The 25,603-nt window shown below is 34.7% G+C and overlaps 2 protein-coding genes across 14 annotated transcripts in view; both read left to right on the forward strand.

The window, feature by feature from the left end:
• The window catches only part of CPB2 (carboxypeptidase B2), a 50,138-nt gene extending 40,820 nt beyond the window's left edge, over positions 1–9,318 (forward strand). Inside the window, exons 9-11 of the mRNA XM_036889699.2 lie at positions 2,336–2,538; positions 5,134–5,221; positions 8,763–9,318. Coding sequence (XP_036745594.1) covers positions 2,336–2,538; positions 5,134–5,221; positions 8,763–8,947 — 476 coding nt within the window. The 3' untranslated portion in view covers positions 8,948–9,318. The remainder of the gene's footprint in view (positions 1–2,335; positions 2,539–5,133; positions 5,222–8,762) is intronic.
• Positions 9,319–9,671: 353 nt separating this feature from the next.
• ZC3H13 (zinc finger CCCH-type containing 13) overlaps positions 9,672–25,603 on the forward strand; it is a 94,672-nt gene continuing 78,740 nt past the window's right edge. For 3 of the 13 annotated variants that reach the window (XM_036889666.2, XM_036889671.2, XM_036889673.2), the window contains exons 1-4: positions 9,792–10,051; positions 15,721–15,846; positions 16,163–16,272; positions 18,761–18,872. In XM_036889666.2, the coding sequence (XP_036745561.2) occupies positions 15,730–15,846; positions 16,163–16,272; positions 18,761–18,872 (339 nt within the window). In that variant the 5' untranslated portion in view covers positions 9,792–10,051; positions 15,721–15,729. Of the gene's footprint in view, positions 10,052–15,720; positions 15,847–16,162; positions 16,273–16,985; positions 17,036–18,760; positions 18,873–25,603 lie in introns of those variants that run through there. The other 10 variants (XM_036889669.2, XM_036889668.2, XM_057494549.1 and 7 more) reach the window with 10 other exon arrangements.

Below are 25,603 nucleotides of genomic sequence, written 5' to 3' on the forward strand. Positions count from 1 at the left end.
CTTTCTGTCTCTATGAATTTTGTTGTTCTAGATATTCTTTTATTGCATGCCTATATATCACAGAATGCTTGAGCTTGAAGGGACCTGATAGAACAAGCATTTCTTGGTACAGATGGAATTCCTTCGGCTGAGAGAGTGAAGCAGCTTACACAGATTAACATGCCTGGGTAATGGCAAAGTCTCAAACCCGTTTTCTGATTCTGTGTGGCTCTTTACACCAAAATGTTTGAAATCTCTAGAATGACGGTTATAGAATGAGAGCCTGAGGCTGCACTGTCCTCTACTGTAGCCAACATACATGTGGCTATTGAGCACTTTAAAAGTGGCTTGTCTAACTAAACTGAGACGTGCAGTGAGTGTAAAATACATACCAGATTTCAAAGACATAGGGTGAAAAAAGTAAAATATCTCATGAACAATTTTATGTTGGTTACATTTGAAATTATAATACTTTGTATATGTTGGGTTAAATAAGTTATATTATTAAAATTTGTTTCACGTGTTTCTTTTTTTAAATGATCACTTGAAAACTTAAAATAAATATATGACTTGCCTTATATTTCTATTGTATTGCTCTGGTCTAAGGATTCATATTAGGACACCACCTCTCCCTTCATCTCTGTCATGTCCTCCCCACCTCTATCTCCAATACACAATATTAGTTTCTAGAACTGTATATCAGGGAAGAAAAGAGCATGGGTGTTCAAAGGTGACTGCACTATCAAAATGGTTTGTCCAGTCACATTACTGGTTAAAAATGAACACTAATAAATACTTGGAAAGGCCTTGGGTTTTCAGTCCATTTCCTTGAGGGGAAAAGAATATTTAACAACCATTAAGGTTGTTTTTATTGCAAGTAAAAGGAAGAAAGCAGAGCAAGCTTAAGCAAGACAAGTAGGCTCTGTAACGGTAATGGAGTAGCCCACGGAAGCCAAGGACAGGGATGCAGCCAGGCCCCAGAACCAGAATGGAGGTGGGCCTGAGCCCTATAGAGGGATTAATGAGTCCTCTCTCTCCTTATTTTATCTTTGTGGTACACACTGGCTTTTTGGGGGTTTCAATCCACATGATGGTGATGATGATAACAATGACAAACAACAATTACTGAACCTTTAGTATGTGGCAGGCACTGTGCAAAGCACTTTATATATATTAGCTCACTGAGTCCTCATGAAATCTTCATTTAATGGATAATTTTTCCATTTAGCAGATAAGATTATTGAGGTACAGACAGGTTTAAAATTCGTCAGTGTTGACAAATGAGATGGGATGACAAAATTTGTCAAGGGTGACAAATGAGGTACAGACAGGTAAAATAAAAAAGGCCTTATAGCTATTAAATGGCAAAGCCAAGATTAGAATCAACTGATTGGGTGATTAACAATATGTCAGGTAGCCTTTTATTGTAAAGGATGTTTACCACCGAAGCACTCAATTTGCATCTCTTATAATGACAGTATTTACATCATAGGGTTGCTGTCAGGATGAAATGAGATATTGCTTGTAAATTTTACCAGTCTTCCCATTAGGTGGTTGTGGTGGTGGTATCTTCTTTGTCCAAGAGAGCAGCCTGACCACTAGAATCTTTATCTCAGTTCCAAGTTATCAGGGGAGGGATGCAGATTGGCAGAACACTCGGTAAGCACCTGGTTTAGGGCTGATCACCTGTTTCCAGGAAGGAATTATCTTCTAGTTCAGAGGTGGCTCCCTCGGGCTCTGCCCCTATGAATTAGGGACAGAAAGGAGGAGTGTTGGGAGGCAGGCTACCATCCAAAGCGATATATACCGTTATCTCTCAAAGGGATGAATAAATAGTGCTGTAACACCAAGTGTCACCATCTCATTTTATTTACCAAACTGCTTCAGCAAGTTAGAAGTAGCACGGAAGGCAGACTGGCACATTCTAAGCTCCCAAATGAGACTTTCCTGTCATGGGCTATATTGATGAGTAATTTTTAAATTACAAGTATCAGAAATACCAAATTTTACATTTTATTAAAGAAAATGGGTTTATTTTTTCTCACATAACCACAGGTTTGGAGGCACGGCTAGCATCTCTGCAAGTCCCTTAGCCACTTTCTCAAGGGTGTAAAATGGCTATCCCCAGGCAGTAACTGTTGGAGTATCTGCTATGAGGGCATAAATATTTGACTTCAAAAAAAACCATAAAACAACATTTAATGGACATCAGAAATATGTTATTTACAGAGGTCTATCAAATCATTTATCTAAAAATGTTACACCTTAGATATTAGGAGAATATACTATTTGGGAAATCACACATTGCAACAGTATATGTATCCCTCATAATTCCACTCTGTCGATTTCACTTCAGAGGAAGGAGCATCAAGTTTCTCATGTTCACAAACCTACTGTGGACTTTACCCTGAGTCGGAGCCAGAAGTGAAGGCGGTGGCTGATTTCTTGAGAAGAAATATCAACCACATTAAAGCCTACATCAGTATACATTCATACTCCCAGCAGATACTGTTTCCATATTCCTATAATAGAAGCAAAAGCAAAGACCACGAGGAACTGGTAAGTGCTGCTTCATTATTTTTCCCACTAGCGTTTTGGATATCAAATAATACTTTATTCAAGAATCTAAAACCGTTGTAAAAAAATTTCCCTTCTAGAGGACAGATGGAGAAAGATGCTTTAAATTTTGGTCTAGCTCCTGACAGTCATCCTGTGTCAGGGTTTACTGAGAAACTGTAGAAAATGGGGGCTTTCCCTGAGGATATGAACTGCAGTCCAACAGATGGGCCCTAAAAAATGTCAGACAAACTCCTTGAAAGGCAGGGGGGAACCATTCTACCTGAACCTGGTTTATATGTGAAGCCATAAGAGCAAAGATAGGACAAGAGTCTCTGGAATTGTGGTTCTGCTTTGTGATCACTAAACTTTCTGTAATAGCCTAACACAGGTCAGTTTGATATTAGCATGGGGAATTACTTACCCATTGACCTCCCTAATCCCCAGGGGTTGGTCCTATTTCAAGTACCTCCAGTTTCAGCATTGAGGCAACCCCCTCCAACCCCATGTTTGGAGGAAACTCAAAGAGAACTCACACCGTCTGCTACTGCCTGACTATTCTGGTCCCTTTTTGATGTTCTATATTTGGGCTGATGGCAAAATATGCAAGTGTTCCTGATGGATTGTGGCTAGGGTTGGCCGGACCTCATCCCAATAAAGGACACTTTTCAGGTAATGGAAATACTATGGCAACATTCTAATTCCTATTGAAGGTCTGATTTTTTATGTAGTGGTTTGTTTCTTACTGAATCATTTTGTTCTGGTTCTCATAACAGAACAAACTGTAGCCACATTAACATCTAACAGTTTCTGATGACAAATATAAGGCTGTTAACATTTTCTGAAAACAGCTCATTTAGAAGACAAACATAACTTGAGACTCTTTTTCTTCTTAAGGGAAAACTTTTAAGGAAAGATCCTTTATTGTTATCTTTGAAGAAATGAGAAGATATTTATTATGATTTAGAAATAGAATTAGTCTGATTTTGTATCATTTTTGCATTACTATTAGCACAAGTATTTATTGAGAGTCATTACGTGTAAAATACTGTGTTCAGTGGGCATTGAAAGAGCCATTAGGTAGGACCCTGGCTTTTAAGAGATATGCTACGGTAGGGAGCTCAGCCATAGCAAATGTTACACATAGTTGTTCTCTAAGTTACAGTAACTACTAAATAAGTGGCGCAAATGGTAGAACACACTTCTGACTGGGATAGCAATAAGTGGCCTCGTATCATCAGTGATTCAGAAGAAAATCCTGTGATAAATTAGGCAATAAAGTCCCTGTCCTTGAGAACTTTATCATGTACTAAAGGATAACATACTACAAAGAAAAAAGGAATGAAAAAGTAAAAAGGAACAGATACAATTTCAGCCAGACATTGAAAGATGGAATTTCTACAGGTGGACAGGGAAGGGAGGACATTCTAAGCTGAGGAAACAGCATTGCCCACGTGAAGTATATTCAAGGAACTGTGAAGGTGCCAAATGGAGGTGACACCATCAAAAAGTAGATGAGGTTGATTTGTTTGAATGTTGGAATAAATTTGCATTCTGTAGAAAATCAGATTCCATTAAAAAAATTTTTTGAACCAAGAAATGGCAAAACCTAATAACAACTGATATTCCTTTAAGGGATTCAAGAAAGTGACAGTGGATACCAACCTAGTTCTAATTGCAGAAAAGATCGGTTAAGGTAGAAACAAATGCAGTGGAACAGTGAGTTTAGTGGTTAGCCTGCTCCATATCAGGGACATATTCTTTTTTTTATCTGATGAACCTCTGGGAGTTTTTAGACATTTTACACAAGAAGAAAAGCGAGTTTGTGAGAGAAGGAATCATGTGTGTATTAAGTATATGTATTATTTAGAGAAGTTGGACCTAAAATTTGGTAATAATTTTGTCTAGGATAACCCCAGATTGTTTGCCTTTGAAATATAATTACACATCATTTTACATGAGCTCATTAAAAAGGCATATGAAAATTATTTTTTCTTCAAATTAAATTTTTCAATGTATTGGAAGAGTCTGCACTTAAAGCCACCCAATTGTGATTTCTATAAACCAAAAAATATTTTTAAAAAGTTAATCTATTTTTCTGACTATACCTTTTGGATAAATGCAGATTTTTCAGATATAGTTTTTTCCTCAGCTTTATGGAACATAATTGACTTACAACATGTGTAAGTTTAAGTTATACAACGTAATGTTTTGATATACATATCAATTGTGAAATGATTACCACAATAAAGTTAGTTCTAACACATCTATCACCTCATATAATTACAGTTTTTTCCTTTGTGGTGAGAACATTGAAGTTCTACTTTCTTAGCAATTTTTAAGTATATGATACAATATTGTTAACTATTGTCACCATGCTATATATTTGATCCCCAGAACTTATTTATCTTTTAACTAGAAGTTTCTATCTTTTGACCAACATCTCCCCATTTTATCTATCCCCCAGACCCTTGCAACCCCCTTTCTACTCTCTATTTCTATAGTTTGGCTCTTTTATACATGATTGTTCTAGAAACTTTGATCAGTCTTGCTTTAAAGCAGCACATTAACTGAAATTCCATGTTCTATTAATTTCAGTCTCTAGTGGCCAGTGAAGCAGTCCACGCTATTGAGAATACTAATAAAAACACCAGATATACACATGGCAGTGGTTCAGAAAGTTTATGTAAGTATTTCTTCTCAAGATCATGGAGAACTGTGAGGTACTAAAGACATCTGTGTTTGGGTTTCCTGTATTTTTAATTTTGCTAATGGAATCTTTAAACAAGCTCACATGTAAAACAACTGGATTAGAACAATTAGAAATGGAAGAATGGCTGAGAAAGCAGTGAGCAAAGCTATATTAATAAATTAATGTACTAAAGATATGCCATCTAAAGATGAATATAAAAATGATATTTAAGAAATTATGTTCATTGCTATATGTAGGGAGTATATACTTGGCATTACTTTAGCTGAGTAAAGCAGAAAAGGTCACAAAGGGTCAGAAGGATGTGTAAGATACCTTGGGCCACCATGTAAATTTGTGCAGATCAGCATTATACAAGTCTAGAAAACACCATTTACATTAGATGCCTTTTAGTGACAGCCTCTGCCTGAGAGTATAGCTCATAGCACACTATAGTTGAAAGTCTTTGTTTTATCACACTGATGAGAGCTTATGTGTGGCAAACTCTAAACAAATACTTTAAATTAATTTCTGCTGAAAGATATTTATTGAGGGATTCCTTTGTATCCATAAGGGATGACAGACAATGATTTCGCTCTTTTGAAGCTGAAAGGGGATATGGGAGAAGCGGAGGAGAAAGTAAACATAGTGTCAGCAAACTATGGCCCACAGGCCAAATCCAGCCCACTTCTGATTTTTGTATAGCCTGTGAGCTAAGAATGATTTTTCCATTTTTAAAATAGTTTAAAAAAATGGAGAATAAGATTTTGTAACACATGAAAATTACATGAAATTCAAATTTCAGTGCCCTAAATAAAGTTTTATTTGAGCACAGCCACACCCATCCATTTACGCATTGCCTATCGTAGCTATCATAACAGCAGAGTTGAATTGTGCTGACACAGACTGTGGACTCACAAAGTCTAACCTATTTACTATCTGGTCCTTTACAGAAAAAAATTGTCAATCTCTGATGTGATCAATTAAATAGTAAAATATAGTATAACCCCACGATTAGTGAAGAGAGGAAAATAGGCTTATGAGTTTGAGAATGACTGCAGGAGAGAAAGGCTATTTAGCTGAAGTGGCCTGGGGCATTCTCTCTGTAGTTCATATTTCTAGGAGAGCTATCTGGCAAGTGACTGCCAAACAAAGGTGTGGGGGAAAAATAGGGATGGAGAATGGCTTGCAAAAGATCCTTGAGACAATATATTGAAAGTATCACAGTTTCCTTTAACAGATATGATATACAAGGGTATAAAAATACATTCATACTAATCACATTCATATTATGTTCAATAAATTGCTTGAACACCAGATGCCCTATTAGAAAGTCTAGACTCTTCCTCTTCTCAACAGATTGGTCCACATAGTATCTCTGTTTCTTGGTGTCACTGGTCCAATGTTGCCTTTGCTGACCCAGATCCTCATTCTGTCACAGAGGAACCCCTCAAGTTCCTCTCACAATTCAGAGCTTTCTTGATTCCCATCCTCTTCTCCACTGTACTCAGGGCTTCAGGGCTGGAGACATTTACAGAGCAGCTTTCTGTTGTGAAGAAATCAGTCCATCTCCACACATTCATTCATTCACTATACATCTATGTGTATGTGTGAGTAAGCATAGAGAAATGGCTGGAATAAATACCAAATATTGATAGTAGCTATCAGAAATATTTTCTGAATTAATGACTACCTACCTAATATTCGCTGCTCATGGATATTTTTCCATATTATAAACAATTCTTCAGTAGTTGATACAAGTATAGGTATTAGAGGAAAAAATGATCACTTTGCATATTATATGATTGTCTACCTAAAAAAACAATCTAAAATCTTAGTACAGTAAGAGAGTTGAATAAGGTAGCTGGCTATGAATTTATTTAAACAAATTTGTAGCTTTCTTATTTACCAAAAATAATCAGGTAGAAAGTAAAATGGAGAGAAGATTCTACTGCCCCCTTACATGTACATATGTCCACATGCACACATATATACATTTAGATACATAACTGTGGATTCATTGTAAATGCATATATGTGTGTAGACATACAGATCAATATGGTCTACCTGAAAAACCTAGAAAAGCACACTGGTGTACATAAAAGAAGACAAATAAAAGGAGAAACCATGTTTTTTAGTGGGAAGACAATATTAAAAATATGTCAGTTATAAATTAATCTATATATTTAATGCAATACCAGTGAACACTTAAATGATTTTCAACTTCATTTGAAATAATAAACTTGGTAGAAGAGCTGTAAAATTCTGAAAAATAAGACTAATAAGAGAAAATTTGCCCCAACCATGTATTAAAACACATTATGAATGTATAGCAATTAAGACTGTGGAACTGAGCCTGGAAGAAATGTATTTGTAGGATGGTATAGTGAGTACAGAAAGACACTCAAATATATAATATCGAGTATCTCATAAAGAAGGCATTTCAAACCAGTTAAAAATGTTAATTATTCAACCAATAGGGTTGGAAAACCTGACAAGTTACTTAGAAAAACAAACTGGATTCCTACTATGCCTTTCTATGAAATAAATGACAGATAGATAAAATATTTTAACACGAAAACTCTGTCATAAACCAAGTCAAAAGCTAAATAATCAAATAAGGGGAAAAAACCTCTCTATATTATATAGGGCTAATAATGCTAATGCGGCTTTTATAAACAATTTATTAAATGAACCAAGTAGAAAACTGAGCAAAGACAATTGGTAAAAAATATAAAGATGCGCAACAAATATACCAAATTAAATGTTCAACTCGTTGGTAATCAAAGAAACATAAAATAAAACAATTTGATATTATTTTTCACCCATAAAATTGCCAGAATACGTAATTCCCATAGATGGTGTGGGAGGGGGAAGTAAGCATATTCACACCTTGCTAGTGGAAACATAAATTGGTTCAATTCTTCTGAAGGCTATTTGGCAACATGTAGCCTAATTGTAAAAAGTACATACCCTTAGACTAGCAGATTTACCTCGAGAAAAGAATGTTCTAATAAAGCAAAGAAACAATTATGTATAAAAAAAGATGTTTATTGTTAAGTTGTTTACATTAATTAGAAATTTTTAAAAAATGTAAAGGTCTCAAAAAATCATTTAAATTATACCATTTTGCAATAGAGTGATATGAGATCATTCAAAATGAAATGCAGATACGAACTTATTAATACATAAAGCTGGCCACAACAGATTATGTTTAGAAATGTTACAAAGCAGTATGTATAGGATGATTTTATTTATGCAGAAAAAAAATTAATGAAAGTATATTAAAGCTTACACTGAAAAAAAGGCACTAAAATGTTAATGGTGATTATCACTCCTTGGTAGGGTTATGAGCAATTATTTTCTTCCTTAACCTGTTTTCCTTCAACCTCCGTTTTCCACCAGAAATTTAGATTACTTAATAATCAGAAAACAGAATTTTTTCAGTTTTAGGGGGAAAAAAGGAAAAAAATCCCATTTTGTTAGTTAACTTGAAACATCTGTATTTCAAAAGTAATTTCTTTTTTTCTTTTTATAGACCTAGCTCCTGGAGGTGCAGATGACTGGATCTATGACTTGGGTATCAAATATTCATTTACAATTGAACTTCGAGACACAGGAAAATATGGATTCTTGCTGCCAGAGCGTTACATCAAACCCACTTGTACAGAAGTTCTTGCTGCTGTCTCTAAAATAGCTTGGCATGTCATCAGGAATGTTTAATGCCCTGGATTTTTTCACTCTGCTCCCACATGTTAATTTGCTGATTCCAGCAAGACCAAATCATTGCACCAATTCCTTTCTGTTTTACCAGTAGTTAAGATAAAAAGGTTTTCATAGTCCCTGCTTTTGTCAAAGAACAAAATACATGCCACCTTTAAATTAGTTAGACAAGGGTACACCTTTAAAAAAAAATTATAAGAGGTTAGGTACTGATTTTTTTCTTTGAGTCAAGACGTTTGACTAGTCACTGCAAGCAATTTTAATAACTACAGTAGTATCATGCAGATCTTTTGGACCCTAAACAACAAAAGGAAAGGTCGTCAGAAGTACATCAAAGATTACTGTTTTAAATTTTCAATAAACTTCTGCTTGCGCCTTTAAAAGCATAATTGTGCATTCCGTTTGCTCCACAGTCATAAGCTATGGCCCACAAAACAGAGGTGTCAAAAACAGGACAAACACTACCTGTCGCTCCAGCACCATTGCTCAATAAACATGAATGAATGAATGGCTGTGGTTATTTTTTAGAACAAATGTGGCAGTTTGCGCAGTTACAACAGCCATTTCTTACAAGAAACTATGTAATGAAAGGAGGAAACTCTCTAAAATTCACTGTTAATTGGAAATTTTGGCCCTCCCTAGGCCCGGGTTTCCGCTCCAAGGACACAAGGCACAGGTTTGAGGATTTCGACTGTACGCCACCGAGAGGGCGTTGCGCCCGGGGGCGTGCCCCGAAGGGGCGGTGCCTGCGTGCTACGACTAATCTGGCGGCCGGAAGCTGCCTCGGTCCGCAGAGAAACAGGGCAAACCCTTGACTTCCGGCGGCATTTTGAGGTGATCCTCATAGCGGCCTGGTAGTGTATTCGTTGCCTTTTCTTGCTCATCGGTCTCTCCTGGGCCTTTTTCTTATTACATCCCAGTCTCGCTTGACTCTGGCGAAGCGGCGAGAGGTTTGGTTCCTGGGTGCCCTGCGCGCACCTCCTTCTCCTCGTCGGCTTCCCGGGGCCAGGCGCGGACCGGAGAGTTGCCTCCCCCGCCCCTTGGAGCGGTGGCCGCCGTGGCACCTCCGTACTGCGTTTGCGAAGGGAGCTCGGGGAGGAGGAAGTAAGCTTGAATACTTTGAATCGGTGTGAATGTTTGAGAAAAGGCTTTGGCGGACCCGGGATGGGGAGGTTCCGAGTTGTCCTCCATCCTCGCTTGGGTCACGCCAGGATTTTGAGCTCGCCTTGAGCATCCCACCCTTAACTTAGCAGTAATTGATCTCTGCTGAGGCCTTGTTTCTCGCCGTCGTTCTGATTCTTGCGAGTTTGTGTACGGGAACGGGTTTTGACAGAAGCTTCTTCCTGGTCACTACCGTTTGTGAGCTTGGGAACTCTGAAATGCGGTATTCACATTTGCGTGCGATGGGAAGGTGCAGGAATATGGTCTTAGATGTAGAGGCTCCCTCTTTACGCATTCCAGACCTGTTAGGGAAATGTATCATACTTTTTTTTTTTTTGTATTTGGTCTTGTTTATTTCTCAGCAGTGATAAATTAACCACATAGGTCCTGGGAGTTGAGGACTGCTGCTGTTTTACATTCCCTAGGTGCTTACTTTTGGCAACTGTGTCAGAGAAGGTTAAATGAGAGGAGAGGATCTTATATTTGTCATTATCTCTTTCTAAATAAGTTATTTATGTGGCTGAAAATTATTCAGAGGTGATATTACTTGAGTGATATTGGCAAGATCTTACTTGTGGAGTGGAGTGTCTAAGCTATTCGGTTATACTGAGAGGTTTTCAGATAATTTGGACTACCTAGAAAAGTATGGGCTTTTGCGGTCTCTTCGGGTTTTAGGGTTTTTTGAAGAAATATTTAAAGTTTGGAGAAGATCTTAACATATCAAGTTTTCAAAGTCCGTGATATTGTTCCAGTAAATCCAAGTGCTTATGCAGTACAGTCCTTGCGTATACGGTGTCAATTCACAAAGTCTGTCTAGTTCTGTAATGTTTGAAATTACTGTCTTTACTACCTAAACGATGGTATTTTGCAGAGCTTTGAGGATATAATCTGTAGATTTTCAAATAATTTCCAATTTTATAATGAGATATCTAGATTATAACCTGACAGTTTAAGTAAGAAACTAAGAGTTTTGATGCAGGTATGGAACAATTTGTTTCTGTAAAAATAGTTGCACCATGAAACGTTTACTGACTGGGTGTATTCTGGTAAAATCCAGTTTTATGTAACTCTTTGCCTCTTACTGGCTTACTAATTATTGGTGACTCAAAATGAATATTGCATATTTTAATATATGAAAATCAACCTAATTTTCATATCTAAATTAATATCCAAATCCATCAGGTGGGTGCAGTTTACTATACAGGTTATTAAAATTTTAGTGTTATTGGTCTTAATGTGTATTATTATATGCCTTGTCGGTTAAATAGAGAAAGCAGAATTGATTAACCTAACATTTATTTGAAGAATTGGTTATGGGTGGGTGTTCATCTTCCCCACCTCCCCTGTGCCCCGCTCTCCATTTCATATAGACTTGGAGCTATTTCAGCAGATTATTTAGTAACAGTTGAAAGGTTAACTGGTGTTGCTATATGAAGTGTCTTTTATTCTTTTTTAGAAGTTTTGTATGTTGCAGTTATGTTTATTTCACTTCATAGTAGCTGCCAGCATGGGATACTCTCTGTGCACAGTCTTCCTAACAGGTTATTTCTTTTGCCGTGTTATGGTGTTGCCTTGCTCCTCATGCCTGTGTAGTCAGTTTAGTTCTGTCAGCTTTGTGTGGAATGCTGTTTGGGATTGTTTTGGTCTGTCTGTATATACAAGAAATTTGCAAGATTGTTTTAGAAAGTTCTTTTAAAAAATTTCCTAGATTGTGCATCAAATCAACTTTTTTCCTCTTTCAAAAGTATGATGTATAAGTAATGAGACCTTATTTTTAATATAACCCTTTTAACTTGAGAACTTAAGTGGATTGGAATTTTTTTTACTACCAGTTAATAAGTACATTTATATAATTTTAATTACTTAATTATTTGAGAAATTTCTAATCTTAGGCAGCTACTCATCCAGATTAAAGTGGTTTATGCTTTCATTAATGCTACCTGAAGATGAGACCTCAAAAAGATATAATTATGGATTGAAATGAGGATACTAGAGCTAATACATGTTTAATTGTCAAGATTTTAGTAATTAGTCTTCAGGAATAATTACTCAAAAAGAGGCCCCTATGTGTTTCTCCCCTCTCAGCCATATTTATGGTATGAAACTTTGACTATATTGTGATACTTGTAAGTTTTGTAAGGGAAGGGACAGTTCCTATTTATTAAGACCCTCATTTGTTGTGTTTTAATAGATAGATTCAATTTTGTGTCCTTTTTTTTTTTTTTCAGTTGAAAAGATATCTTAAAAACTTTTGGATTTACTTTGCAAATGGAGAGGAAAATGGGAAAATAATTCAGTAGGTTTTCACCAGTATTGCTCTGACTTTGATAATGCTGGTGTTTGGGAAAGACATGATTATGTAGGTGCAAGTATGATGGCAGCTTGAAATCAAAGAATAATTTGAAAACAAAACTGAAGGGAAACCTTCAAAATCTCTGAGATAGGAAAGATTTTAATAGTTATGTTTTTTTTATCTTATTTTATTGTTTAACTCAAATACTTTGAAGCCCTTCTTATTCTAGCCTGTTCAGATTTTAAATGAACTCCCCCACCCCCAGTCAAATCTACATCTTATTCTGTGGTGGTATTGATCTTACTTTTTGGGCCCAATGTTTTACATTGAAAAATTTTAATTAAGTCACATTAGTTGGTAACATACTTTCAAATTAAATTAATAAATATATATGTTTGAATGCTATTTTGGTGTATTGTAGTTATGTGTATATATTTAGACAAATAGCATTTAAATATTATATTTCATATTCTTTGTAAGCATAAAGCATTTTATTTATGCAATATGAATGTTTCAGTGATAATATTTAGATAATTTTTATGGTCAACTACCAATAGAAGTCCCTCTGTAGATGATCAGAAGAATTCCTCTTTCTTCCTTTTGTTTTCTGTCAGGGATCTCCCAGGAACCTAGACCTAGTACTCAGGTTCAGTGCAATTTTAGGGCAAGGTTTGACATCATTGGACTCTGAGAAGAGAAAAGAATATATGTTTACTTCATTGCTGTTTTTCCCTAAGGTGGAGGACTTGACAATAGCTAGAGATAACATTCCTGGAATAATCACTATGTAGGTGAATCTAGATACAGTTATTATTGATGTCACTCGTAAAAGCAACTTTGTCTCTGAGGGAAGTAACCTTTCTGGTGTAAGAGTACAAGGAGGGGTGTGATACTGGATTGTTAGTCCTCACTTGTCTTTTCCTGTCTTTGCTGTAGCAGTCCAAACCCTTTGAAATCTTCAAAGCTTGTTTTAGTGATCTAGGATTGGAGAGAAGTTGTGAGACCGTACTTTCAAGCATTAGATCTGCGGAATAGCAGAGTGCTTATTATGCAAGCAACAGGTTACAGAGCCAGAAGAGAGACAATAGAGTTAATATCTGAAGCCCTAAGAAAAACAAGAAAGAAGATGATAGGTGATCAGTGTTTCAAGTATAATAATAAATAGCCTGTTGCCTCAATAGTGGAAAATCCTACCATTGATATTTTTGGAGAAGGGTGTTTTGCGAGGGGGGGCATGTTGGTGATAGGAGTTTTGGGGACATAACTATTTCCATTGTCAGTGGAGAGAAATATGTAAGGTTAGGGTTTGTCGTCTTGAGGCAGTGTGGTGGGATGATGTCCCTGTTTTCCAAGTTCTAGATAGCTATAATAGCTACTACAGAATTTTAGAACCTATTTGATTTTCAGTTTATTAATAAATGTTTAAAAAATGGAATTAGATTACTATGTACATTTACATATTAATATTTGTAGTAACATAATGAAACTTCAAACATTTGTGTTCTAAGTTTTCCTATATATTTTATGATATACTTCTTATTGAATTCTTCTCAGATATAAATTGTAAAATGGTTTTCTCAGTTAATCAAAGCTGTATATTTTCTAGGTCTTTCTCAGCTCCACTTATCTTGGCTTTTAGTTCTATATCGTCAGTAAATCAAATGGACATAATGAAATCTTACCACTTTTCCTCTGTAAATTCACATCTGGGTTGAGAATGAGTTCAAGAAAAGTTAAAGATTATTTTATAATACCAACTCCAGTATGTAGGGCTGGCTGCATTGTTCCTTACTTGGAAAACAATTGATACATAAATGATTTTATGTTGCATCAAATTCTTACTCATTTATCTGACACTGTACACTCTTTTTAAAAAATTTATAGTTACTTTAAATTCTTTGAATCACTAAAAATAATTGCAAAAATAAGAATATGTTATATTAAAGAATAAGAACAATATATTTCTTTCCAATTGCCAACTACCATATTGTATCATATTTTCCCCTAGTTTTATTATCTTTGTTTATTTATCAAATATTATCCTTATTCTTTGGATCCTTTTAAAAATGTGGCCTGAAAAGAAATATCTAATTGAACCAAACATTTATAATTTTTTAAGCTTTTATTTGGTACTATTATGATTTAATTTCCTTTAAAGTGCTATGTTTTTACTTTGAAATAACATTTAAAAACATTTGTGAACTCTGTGGAAACCAGTTAGTTATATACCAAATGGAACTTCTGCTTCTTGAGCTGCTATCATTCATTCTATTAACTTTTAACTACTAATAAGACTTCAGCTGACATTTAGATTGTATAAAGTGTAGTATAGTTTAGTTCTTCTTTCTTTCTTTTAGGCAGTTCCTATCCACTTTCAATAGTAGTTACCCTGTAGGTTATTCTAGGGGTAGAATTTAATATTGTTTTCTAATGTATATCATAGTTCTATTATCTTTTATTTTCATTTCCAGTTGAATCATCTGATAATATACTTGGATTAATTCTCTATTTTAAAACTAGTTTGAAATGAGTTTTTTTGTAAAATATTTTTACAATTTGTCTTTCTTGTTATTAATAATGGGAAAATAGCCTGGTTGATTACTTATAGCATCTTTGACTTTTATATCAATGTAGTATAGATTACAGGAAAATCCTGTTTTATTTTGAAAGAAATTCATTGTATCAACATTGAGGTTTTTGGGGTTTTTTTTCTATTATTGGAAAATAAATATCCTTGGTTACATTGTTCTTTGACTTCTGTAAGACAAAGAAAATATTTAAATAGTATTCATTTTTCTCCCAAGTTGATTTTTAGAACATAACTAATGATGTCACTGAAACTGTAAAAATGTGTGCTTTCTACTATCAGTAAAAATTCTCACCTGCTTTTCTCTCCCATTTTCATTGACATAGCTTTCTTTTCCAGTTAATCAGTTGTTGGGGAATGGTAGCACAACATTTCCATGAAAGATAGTTACTAAATGTTAATGTTTTTATGTAAAGGAATTTAGATACTAAACTAGTGTGTTTTCTGAGGTTGAATGTACTATGAAAATTTTATTGTGTGAGTAGAATCTTTCTTATTTGCTCTGCAGAAGAGGTAAAATTCTAGCCTACAGATTTCAGAGTTGTTATAAATTCACTAATAAGGTGTGTCTTAGGATGCTTCCATTCACCTGTTTACTTGTGAACTCTCCTGTGCCTTTTTTCTCCTGAGGAAAATCTGTAATTTTACAGTGTTATCTACAGCTTTATTAAAGTAATGGGCTCTTGAAACTGAAGAATTTACAGTTTTGTCTCTCTTTTTTTTTGGTTAAAGTAGTACAAAATGTCAAAAATTAGAAGGAAGGTCACAGTGGAAAATACCAAGACCATATCTGATAGCACATCCCGAAGACCCAGTGTGTTTGAGAGGCTTGGACCTAGCACTGGCAGTACAGCAGAGGTGAGTTGTCACTAGAACAGTCACAGGGGTTCTCTTACAATCCTGTTCTTGAAATACTTATTTGTGTCATAAAAATGCACAACAGGCTGTTGTATTATTGGAATGTTGGTTCAGTAAAATTTTTATGTGCGTTTCATAAAAAAGAGTGAAAAAGGTGATAGTATTTATGGGTTTTTCATTTTCCTGATATTATTTGGGGAGTAATGTATCTCAGGAGAGCTGGAATTTTAATAGGTTTTGTTTTAATTTTGTCCCACTTAACATCTTTTTACCAGAAATAAATAATGATATTTACATAGTAATATCTGTCTCTTAGACACAGTGCCGTAACTGGCTGAAGACTGGCAACTGCCTCTATGGAAACACATGTAGATTCGTACATGGCCCTTCACCCCGTGGTAAAGGTTATAGCAGCAATTATAGAAGGTAAATTGAGAACTTTGAATTGTTCATATACTACTAGAAGATGGCTATTGTAATTTAGTATAAAAATCTGAAATACAACCATATATTTGGTCAAATTTTCTATTTTGGTAATTGACTTGTCAATAGTCAAAGGTCAACAAACTCTTTTTAGTTAATTTAATATTACTAAAATGTATGCTTTCAAATTAACTTATTTGCTAAATATTTACGTGTTTTTAATCACAGATCTTTTTATAATAATATGTATGGCTTACAGCTCCCCCAATATGTTTTAAATTGGTTCTTAAGACAGCAGAATTTTGTGGGTTTATTTTAGTAAGAAAATTTTCAACTCTTAAAATACTAAAATTTAAATAGGTTATAATTTTAGCTTTTTAAGATGTTTTAAATTCAAATCTTAATGACAAAAGATAATCTAATGTAAGCTCTGTAGTTGCCAAATCCCTTATCACAATGTATTGATATAAATGAAAATAGGCACTTTAATGTGGGTAAATGTACTATTTAGAACATCATTTTGCCTCAGCTCAAGGCAAGCTAAAATAAACTTTCTTAATAAAGACTTCTTCCTTTGGTTCCTTCAGGATGATTTTGTTGTAGTGTTTAAAGATGTAACATACTTAAAGACTGTCACAAGAACAGTTTTAACTTGATTGGTAAACAAATAATTAATGTAGTCCTAAAATTGGATGTGCTTATTGCTTTGGCTATAGAAACAGTATAAAACTGAACATTGGCATTTGGAGATTTTTTTCTTAATCAGGTGAGTTTTTTTGTGGGTGTATAGATTTTGAAGTTTAATAGAATTTAAAATTCAAACCCTTAACATTAGCTGAGTTTCTGTTCACTTAAACATTGTACATTTTAGTTTACTTGTGATGCTGATTACTGTTTTATTTGTATTTAGGTTGCCATTTGTCCCTTCTATTAATGTGAGGAAATTAGTCTTTATTATAATGTTTAATTACCTGTATAAACACACATCTGAGGAAAGTATTTCAATAATTCGTTTTGTTTATATTATTACTACACTTTTAATACATGCTTTAATTTATCTTTGAAACTTATTACTGACTCAAAATTTTATATAAGAGAGTTTTGAGGAAAATGGTCAAAAATTCACCTAAACTAGTATCATTAATAAAAGACGTTTGTTATAGTTTTGCTATTTTGTGCATGTTTTTCCATTTGATAACTTCTTTTGTACTTGGGTTTTTTTTCCCTTTTTCATAGGGAAGAAAAACAGTTTATAATGTGATTCAAAGATGGAAAGAAAAAGCAATGTATTTCAGCAGTGCTTATTTAGTCACTGAGCTTCACTGTATGTAGAGCACTCTGTCAGATGCTGTTTAGGACAGAAACAAGTTCATAATAAACTGCTTTATTATATAAAGGAAACCAGGGCAAATAAGATTTATGTGCACATCATAGTTATAATTTAAGTACTTGTTCTTAAGAAGTTACATTTTCAAGTTGTTTTAACTGTTAAAATATGTAGTATAGACCTATAAAATGTACATAAATATTGAGACTCTTTTAAAGTGGATTAAGTGAAATTATTTCTTCACTAACCATGTGATTTGTATTAATGATTGATAAAGGAATTGATTTCAATTATGTGTTGTTACTTTACTTGAAATAGATGTGAATATTTATGTGATTTGTTTATATATATCTTTTGAAAAATATTTTATATAGAGTTTTTGGTAGCCAAAGAGGGTCATATCATTCCTTAACTTTATTGTCCTTTTTTAAAAGTGTGCTAGGAATATTCTTTAAAAGCAATGTGTTTTCCATTTGTGCTTTGTTTTCTCACATAGTAATGGTGTGAAAGTCATTGAAAAGCCATTTATCAAATTTCCAGTATAAATTATGAAGCCTTACCACAGTTGAATTATAAATATGTATGTTTTCCTTTTTAATTAAAAAAAAAATCCACAGTGGAATATAAAATCACTGTCTAAAGTCTTGCTTTGAATCCTTTAACTATTTTTTTATTCTGAAATAACTTTAAATATAAGAGAATTATATAAATAACACAAACAGTCCTATATTTGCTGTGAGTCTTATGATGCATAATTCTCAGTTGTTATCCCATGACATACATGTGTAGATGATAATACTGTTGCTTCTAGATTAATTACATGATTAGTAGGAAAACATATTAAGCTGTTAATTTCAAACCCCTTTCTCTCAGCTCACAGAGTTTCTTATTCATATCACCGGTACCTGCCACCCCATGGAATTGTAATGTGTATGTTTTGAATGGTAATGGGAGATAAACTTATAAATTATGCTCATTTTTTAATACATTAATATTTAAGTTGAAGCAAATTATTTTTCTGAGGTTTAGGAGCCATGAACAGTTAGAAAAATTATATTGAGATTTGTGACATTATTTCTCTAAATATATTCTTTAAAAATGTTATATAAATACAGATTTTTGTTGTTTTGTTTTTCTGTTTTGTTTTTGTTTTTTGGCTCTAAGGTCACCAGAAAGACCTACAGGGGATCTGAGAGAAAGAATGAAGAACAAGCGCCAAGATGTGGACACTGAGTCCCAGAAACGAAATGCAGAGGAGTCATCCTCACCTATTAGGGTAGGAATGAATTTCCTGAAGCAGAGTTAAATTTTGGTAGTGATTTATTATTTATGTTCCATTTTAAATACTGTGTGCTAAATATTTGGTAAATGTGTTATTATGTTATCACCACACTATAAATGGATAGTGTAATTTAGAGGAAAAAAGTCCTTTGGAAAAACTCATAATTCTCTGATTGTTTGTAGTTCTTGGTGTAGTTAAGATGAAGGGCATTGATTGGCAGAGCTCAAGTACTTTTGTGGGCATCCTCAGTATCTAAATATTAAGTATTTACAATTTCAGCCAGCTATTGTATCCTTCCTGCTTCTAAGAAAGATTTAAATTTCTCAAAGTAGAACACTTACAAATTAAAACAATGAAAGCAAGGCATGGTGTTGACAAAAACTGAACTAAAAAACTTAGGTTAAGGAAAGTACATTTGACCATACAATTTAGTGGTGAATTCCCTGGCAGTGAAGCCAAAAGAGAAACACAATTTATGAGGTAGTTTATTGAGTAAAAGAAAACACCAGTATTTTCAGGAATAAAAATCTTTTCCAGAGGGTTTTTTTCCCCCATGAAATTTATCATATCCTTATGTGCTGCTAACATTTATAAAATAAATTCATATACCATATAATTCATCCATTCAATATACTTCAGTGGTTTTTTGTGTATTTAGTCATGCAACCATCACCACAGTCAATTTTAGAACATTTTCATCACCCAGAAAGACAGTCCTTACCCTTTAGTGGTCTCCCTTCTGTCCCTCCTGGACTGTCCCCCAGCCTTAGGCAACCACTGTTCCACTACTATCACTATAGATTTGCTTATTCTGGATCTCTCATATAAGTGGACTCATGCAATATGTTTTTATTTTCTGACTAGCTTCTTTCACTTAGCATTGTGTTTTCAAGGTTCAAAGAAGACTATAGGATGTATCAATATTACTTTCTTTTGCAGAATAATATATTCCATTGTATTACTATATCATGTTTTGTTTATTTACCAGTTGCTAAATACCTAGGGTGTTTATACTTGTTGGCTCTTACGAATAATGCTGCTAAGAACATTCACATACAAGTTTTTGTGCATACGTTTTCATTTTTGGGGGTTTATATCTGGAAGTGGAATTGCTGGGTCATATAGTAATTCTATGATTAACATTTTGAGGGACTGCTAGAATGTTTTCCAAAGCAGCTGCATCATTTTATATTCTTGCCAGCAGTGTATGAGGTTTCCAGTTTTCCACATTCTTGTCGGACATTTTTATTACCTTTTGGTTATAGTCATCCTAGTAGGTGTGAAGTGGTTATCTCCTTGTAGTTTTGATCTGCACTTGCCTGATGGCTAATGATATTGAACATCTTCTCGTGTACTTATTGGCCATTTGTATATCATCTTTGGAGAACTGTGTATCAGATCTTTTACCTATTTTTTAATTAGGTTGTCTTTTTGTTGATTTGTAAGAATTCTCCATATGTTTTAGATACAAGTTTCTTATCATGTATGTGATCTGCAAAAATTTTCTCCCTTCTGTGGGTGGCCTTCATCTTCTTGATGTTGTCATTTAAAGAACAAATGTTTCTAATTTGTTGAAATCCACTTCATATGTTTGTTGTTGCTTGTGCTTTAGGTGTTTTAAGAAACCATTGTCTAATCAAGAGCACAAAGATTCATGACTCAGTTTTCTTTGAAGAATCTTGGAACTTTAGTTAATACTTTTAAGTCTTTGATCCATTTTGAGTTAATTTTTATTTATGTTGTAAGGTAAGGTTCCAGCCTCATTCTTTTGCATATGGATATCTAGTTGTCTCATATTGTAGTCTTTTTATGAAAGTTGCTGAATTGTTATAAGCAGCAACCTCTTTGATAATTTAAGATACATAGAAGCTTTCTTTTGGCTATTTTTGATCCTTGATAAAAAGCTATGTCACAGTTGTACATTATAGTGTGTAAAGATTATCTCTAGGGATGTAAAGTAATGCAGTTTTCAGTATGTAGCTTTCTAATGTCTGATGTGATATGTAATTCCATTTTAGAAATCTCAGATATTTCTCAGTGTGGAGGTATATATCAAAATTCTTTTTGGGGAAAGGTGGTCTTTTTCAAAGTATACCTGCTGCTATTCTGCTACTGATCTACTGAGTTAGAATTTGCAGGTAGGGACTGAGCCTGTGTATTGCATTTTGAGATAATTTGTTGATTCAGAATAATGAATAGACTCCTTGTTTGCTGTTAAACAAAAAAACCACCCAGAAAACAAAAGAAAGCCATGCTTTGTAGGATTTATCAATTTCCTTGGTGCAGATACTCCCATCATGGTCAGTTTCAAGCTAGCAAAGTGCTATCATTGAATACAGTTGGAAAGACATAGTCATTTGCACACCATAATATAGTATTCACATTCACACACCCCCTACTCATACACACATACATACAAGAAATGTAATTAATCTCAAGAGCAAAATGTATAAAATATTTAAGAAGTGAGTTTTGAATGATTATTACCTTTTTTATGATTTATATTATTTTGTTGAATTATTTATGTAATTTAATTTTAATTATAGCTCTGTTTAATAATGGCTTGTACAGTTCCTAAAAAATTAACATTTGGCTCTTGTGAGTCAGTGTGAACTAGCTCTAGCACACCACTAGACAGACTAGTTAATGTAAAGAACAAACATCTGGAATTCATATTCTGAACACGTGACCTTAGGAATTGTTATTTAACTCAATTGTCAGTTTCCTCATCTGTAAAACGGAGTTGATAGCCTGTATCAGTGTGTAGTTGTAAAGAAAACTTATGTAAAATAAGACTGACTATTCCATGATGACTGCTTACTAAATGATGCTTACTGGTATTAGAATACCTCTTAACCTTTTTTCTGTCAGTTGTTTTTAGGATCTTAATAAGAGGTGGGCATTAGCATTGGAGATTTAGGTTAATATATACCTAAGTGGAAATGTGTTGTTGATCATGAAGGTTTATATTGTTCAGCATATCAATGTAGTACCGCAAAGTTGGCATTTTTTAAGAAACTTAAAGCCTATTCTTGTTTTCCTTAGATGAGAAAGCCTTCAAAGGCCTGAGCTTCATGCATAATAAAGGATATAGTGGCAAGATTCAAGAGTGATCAAGTTTTGGGGAATTTACTATCCAAACTTAGAGAAAACTGTTAATAAACTATTATTATTTTGGGTGGTAATATCTGGCAGGATGACAGATGTCCATCATTTCTATAATACATTCCTACTTCAACACATGTGACCGTTAATCTTCACATAATTAATTTCTCTAGGAAAAATCAGGTTTAGTTTTGGTAGGGGATAGCATAGCAAAGCTAAGATCGAATGTGTGTGATTTTCTGCAGATTTACTGATCCCACCCTTTCTCTGTATCTGAACTCAACTACAGTGTGTCTGAATTATTGGGTTGATAACCCATGATCTTGCGGGGAGACAAATGCATAAATAATGACATACCTTGGAGGTATTTTGGGTTCTAGACCATCACAATAAAGTGAATCAAAAGAATTTTTTGGTTTCTCAGTACATGAAAAAAGGTATATTTCTACTCTAGTCTGTTAAGTGTATAATAAATAGCATTATGTCTAAAAAAGCAATGTACATGCTTTAATTAAAAATTGATTGTAAAAATACTTTGATTTGAACTTTCCGCAAGTCATTATCTTTTTGATGAATGGAAGTGGTTTTGCCACAGTGTTGATAGCTGCTGATTGAGTGGGATAGTGGTTGCTGATGGTTTGGATGGCGGTGGCAATTTCTTAAATAAGACAGTGAAGTTTGTGACATTGACTGACTCCTCCTTTCACAAATGAGTTTTTTGTAGCAATGTTGCTTGATAGCATTTTACCCACAGAGAACTTCTTTCAGATTTGGAGTCAATTCTCTCAAACTCACTGCTTTATCAACTAAGTTTATTTATTCTATATCCTTGTTGTCATTTCAGCAGTAAATTGCATATCAAGAAACCACTCTGTTGGCTCATGCATGAGGAGCAACTCCTCATCCACTCAAGTTCTGTCTTGAGATTGCAGCAATTTAGTCACATCTTCAGGCTCCGCTTCTAGTTCTAGTTCTCTTGCAATTGCCACCACAACTGCAGTTACTTTCCCCACTGAAAGACTTGAACCCCTCAAAGTCATCTATGAGGGTTGGAGTCAGCTTCTTCCAAACTCCTGTTCATGTGATTTTGACCTTTTCCCATGAGTCATAAATTTTCTTGATGGCATCTAGAATGGTGAATCCTTTCCAGAAGGTTTTCAATTTACTTTGTCCAGATCTATCAGAGGAATCACAGTCTATGGCAGCTAAAGCCTTTAAATCTGTACTTTAGTAATAAGACTTGAAAGTCAAAATTATTTAGTGGTCCATGGGCTGCAGAATGTGTGTTGTGTTAGCAGGCATGAAAACAACATTCATCTCATGCATCTCCGTCAGAGTCTTGGATGACCAAGTGCTTTGTCAGTGAACAGTAATATTTTGAAAGAAATCTTTTTCTGAGTAGTAGGACCTCAACAGTAGGTCTTATAGTTTTCAGTAAAGCAAAAACAAGTGTGCTATCATCCAGGCTTTAGCCTAATTCTTAAGGTCCCTAGGATTATCGAAATGATAAATGAGATGGGCTTCAACTTAAAATTCCCAGCTACATTAGCCCCTAACCAGAGAGTCAGCCTGTCCTTTGAAGTTTTGAAGCTAGGCATTGACATCTCTCTAGATAAAAAAGTCTTAGATGGCATCTTCTTCCAACAGAAGTCTGTTTCATCTACATTGAAAATCTGTTTATTGTGGCCACCTTTATTAATGATCTTAGCTAGAACTTCTGGATAACATGCTGCAGCGTCCACATCAGCACTTGCTTGACTCACCTTGCACTTTGTTATTATAGCAATGGCTTCTTCTCTTAAACCTCATAAAGCAGCCTCTGCTAGCTTCCAACTTCTGTAGCTTACTCACCTCTCTCAACCTTCATAGAATTGAACAGGGTTAGGGCCTTGCTCTGGATTAAGCTTTGGCTTAAGGGAATGTTGTGGTTGGTTTGATCTTCTGTCCAGACCACTAAAACTGTCTCCATATCAGCAGTAGAGCTGTTTCACTTTCTTATCATTTGTGTGTTCACTGGAGTGGCACTTTGCATTTCCTTCAAGAACTTTGCTTTGCATTCGCAACTTGGCTAACTCTTTAGAGCAAGGGGCCTATCTTTTGGCCTGTCTTGGCTTTGGACATGCCTTCCTTACTAAGCTGAATCATTTTTAGCTTTTGATTTAAGTGAGAAGTGTGTAACTCTTCCTTTTACTTAGAGGCCATTGTAGGGTTATTATTTGGCCTAATTTCAATATTGTGTCTCAGGAAATAGGGAGGCCCAAGGAGAGGGAGAGAGATGGGAGAACAGTCAGAATACACACATTATTAAGTTCACCATCTTATATGGGTATAATTTATGGCACCCCAAAACAATTACAGTATATCATCAAGGACCACTCAGCACAGATAACCATTAACAAATATAACAATGAAAAGTTTGAAATATTTCAGGAATTACTGAAATGAGACACAGACAAGAAGTGAGCATATGCTGTTAGATAAAAGGCACTGATACACTTGCTTGATCAAGGTTGCTACAACCTTCAATTTGTAAAAAATGCAATATCTGTGAAGTGCAATAAAACGTGCAATGAAAGTGCAATTAAAAAATTCATCTGCAAGGTAGAGAAATTGTAACTATATAGAGTGTGGTGTTATGTCAGAGGAATGTGAGCAAAGTGTACCATGGAGAAAATAAACAGCTGTCTGGGGAAACAGAACACTTAACAGAGAGAAGTGACGTTTACACTGGGGTGATGAAGGAGGGAAGGGGTGAAAGTTTAGGAAGAGGAAAAATGAATACAGTAACACTAACAAGTTTTAAAGGACTAGTGTGTTTGAGCAACTATGAGGATATGTGTTGCCTAGAGTGTAGGATTATGGCACATAAATGTGAGATAAGGGCCAAAGATGTAAATTAGGAGCAGGTTGTGATTGGTCTTAATGTGTGAGAGTCTAGGTTTGGCAAGAGAGAAAAGAGACTTGTATGCCAAGAGATCTGTCTTGTTCACAAATTCATCTCCAGACCCTGGAACCAGTAAGTTCACACTGAGTAAATGAAAAGTGATTCTGATAATGCAGCCAGTGTTGAGAACCTCTTGTGGTCTAGGGTCTGCACTGTCCAGTGGGACTGTTGAGCACTTGTATAGTTGGTCTGAATTGAGGTGAACTGAAAGGGTAAGGTACACTCTGAATTTCAAAGAGTTGGTTTGTAAAGTAAAAGTCAAATTATCTCATTGATAATTTTTATGTTGATTATATATTAGAATGACAATATTTTGGATATATTGAGGCAAATAAAATGTATTACCAAAATATTAATTTTACCTGTCTCTTTTTTTCTTTTTAATATGGCAAGAAAATTTAAAATGACGTGTGTGGCTTGCATTGTGTTTCTGTTGAAAAGGGCTAGTCTAGGCAATCTGAAGTAAACTTAACACAGTAGAACTGAATTTGACACAGAGGCTTATGTGAAGTACAGTCATTAGCATTTGATGACCAAAAGAATGAGTGGAGGGGAGGTGCTAAACCTAGCTATGGGCTTTCCATGCCAGGAGCTAAGGTGGGGAAGAAAGTTAAATTGTGGCCCCTTTTGTACACTAGGCTCATATCATCATGAACAACTAATTTTTGGCACTATG

Source organism: Manis pentadactyla, chromosome 17, assembly GCF_030020395.1.
Source record: "Manis pentadactyla isolate mManPen7 chromosome 17, mManPen7.hap1, whole genome shotgun sequence".
NCBI classification, from domain to species: Eukaryota; Metazoa; Chordata; class Mammalia; order Pholidota; family Manidae; genus Manis; species Manis pentadactyla.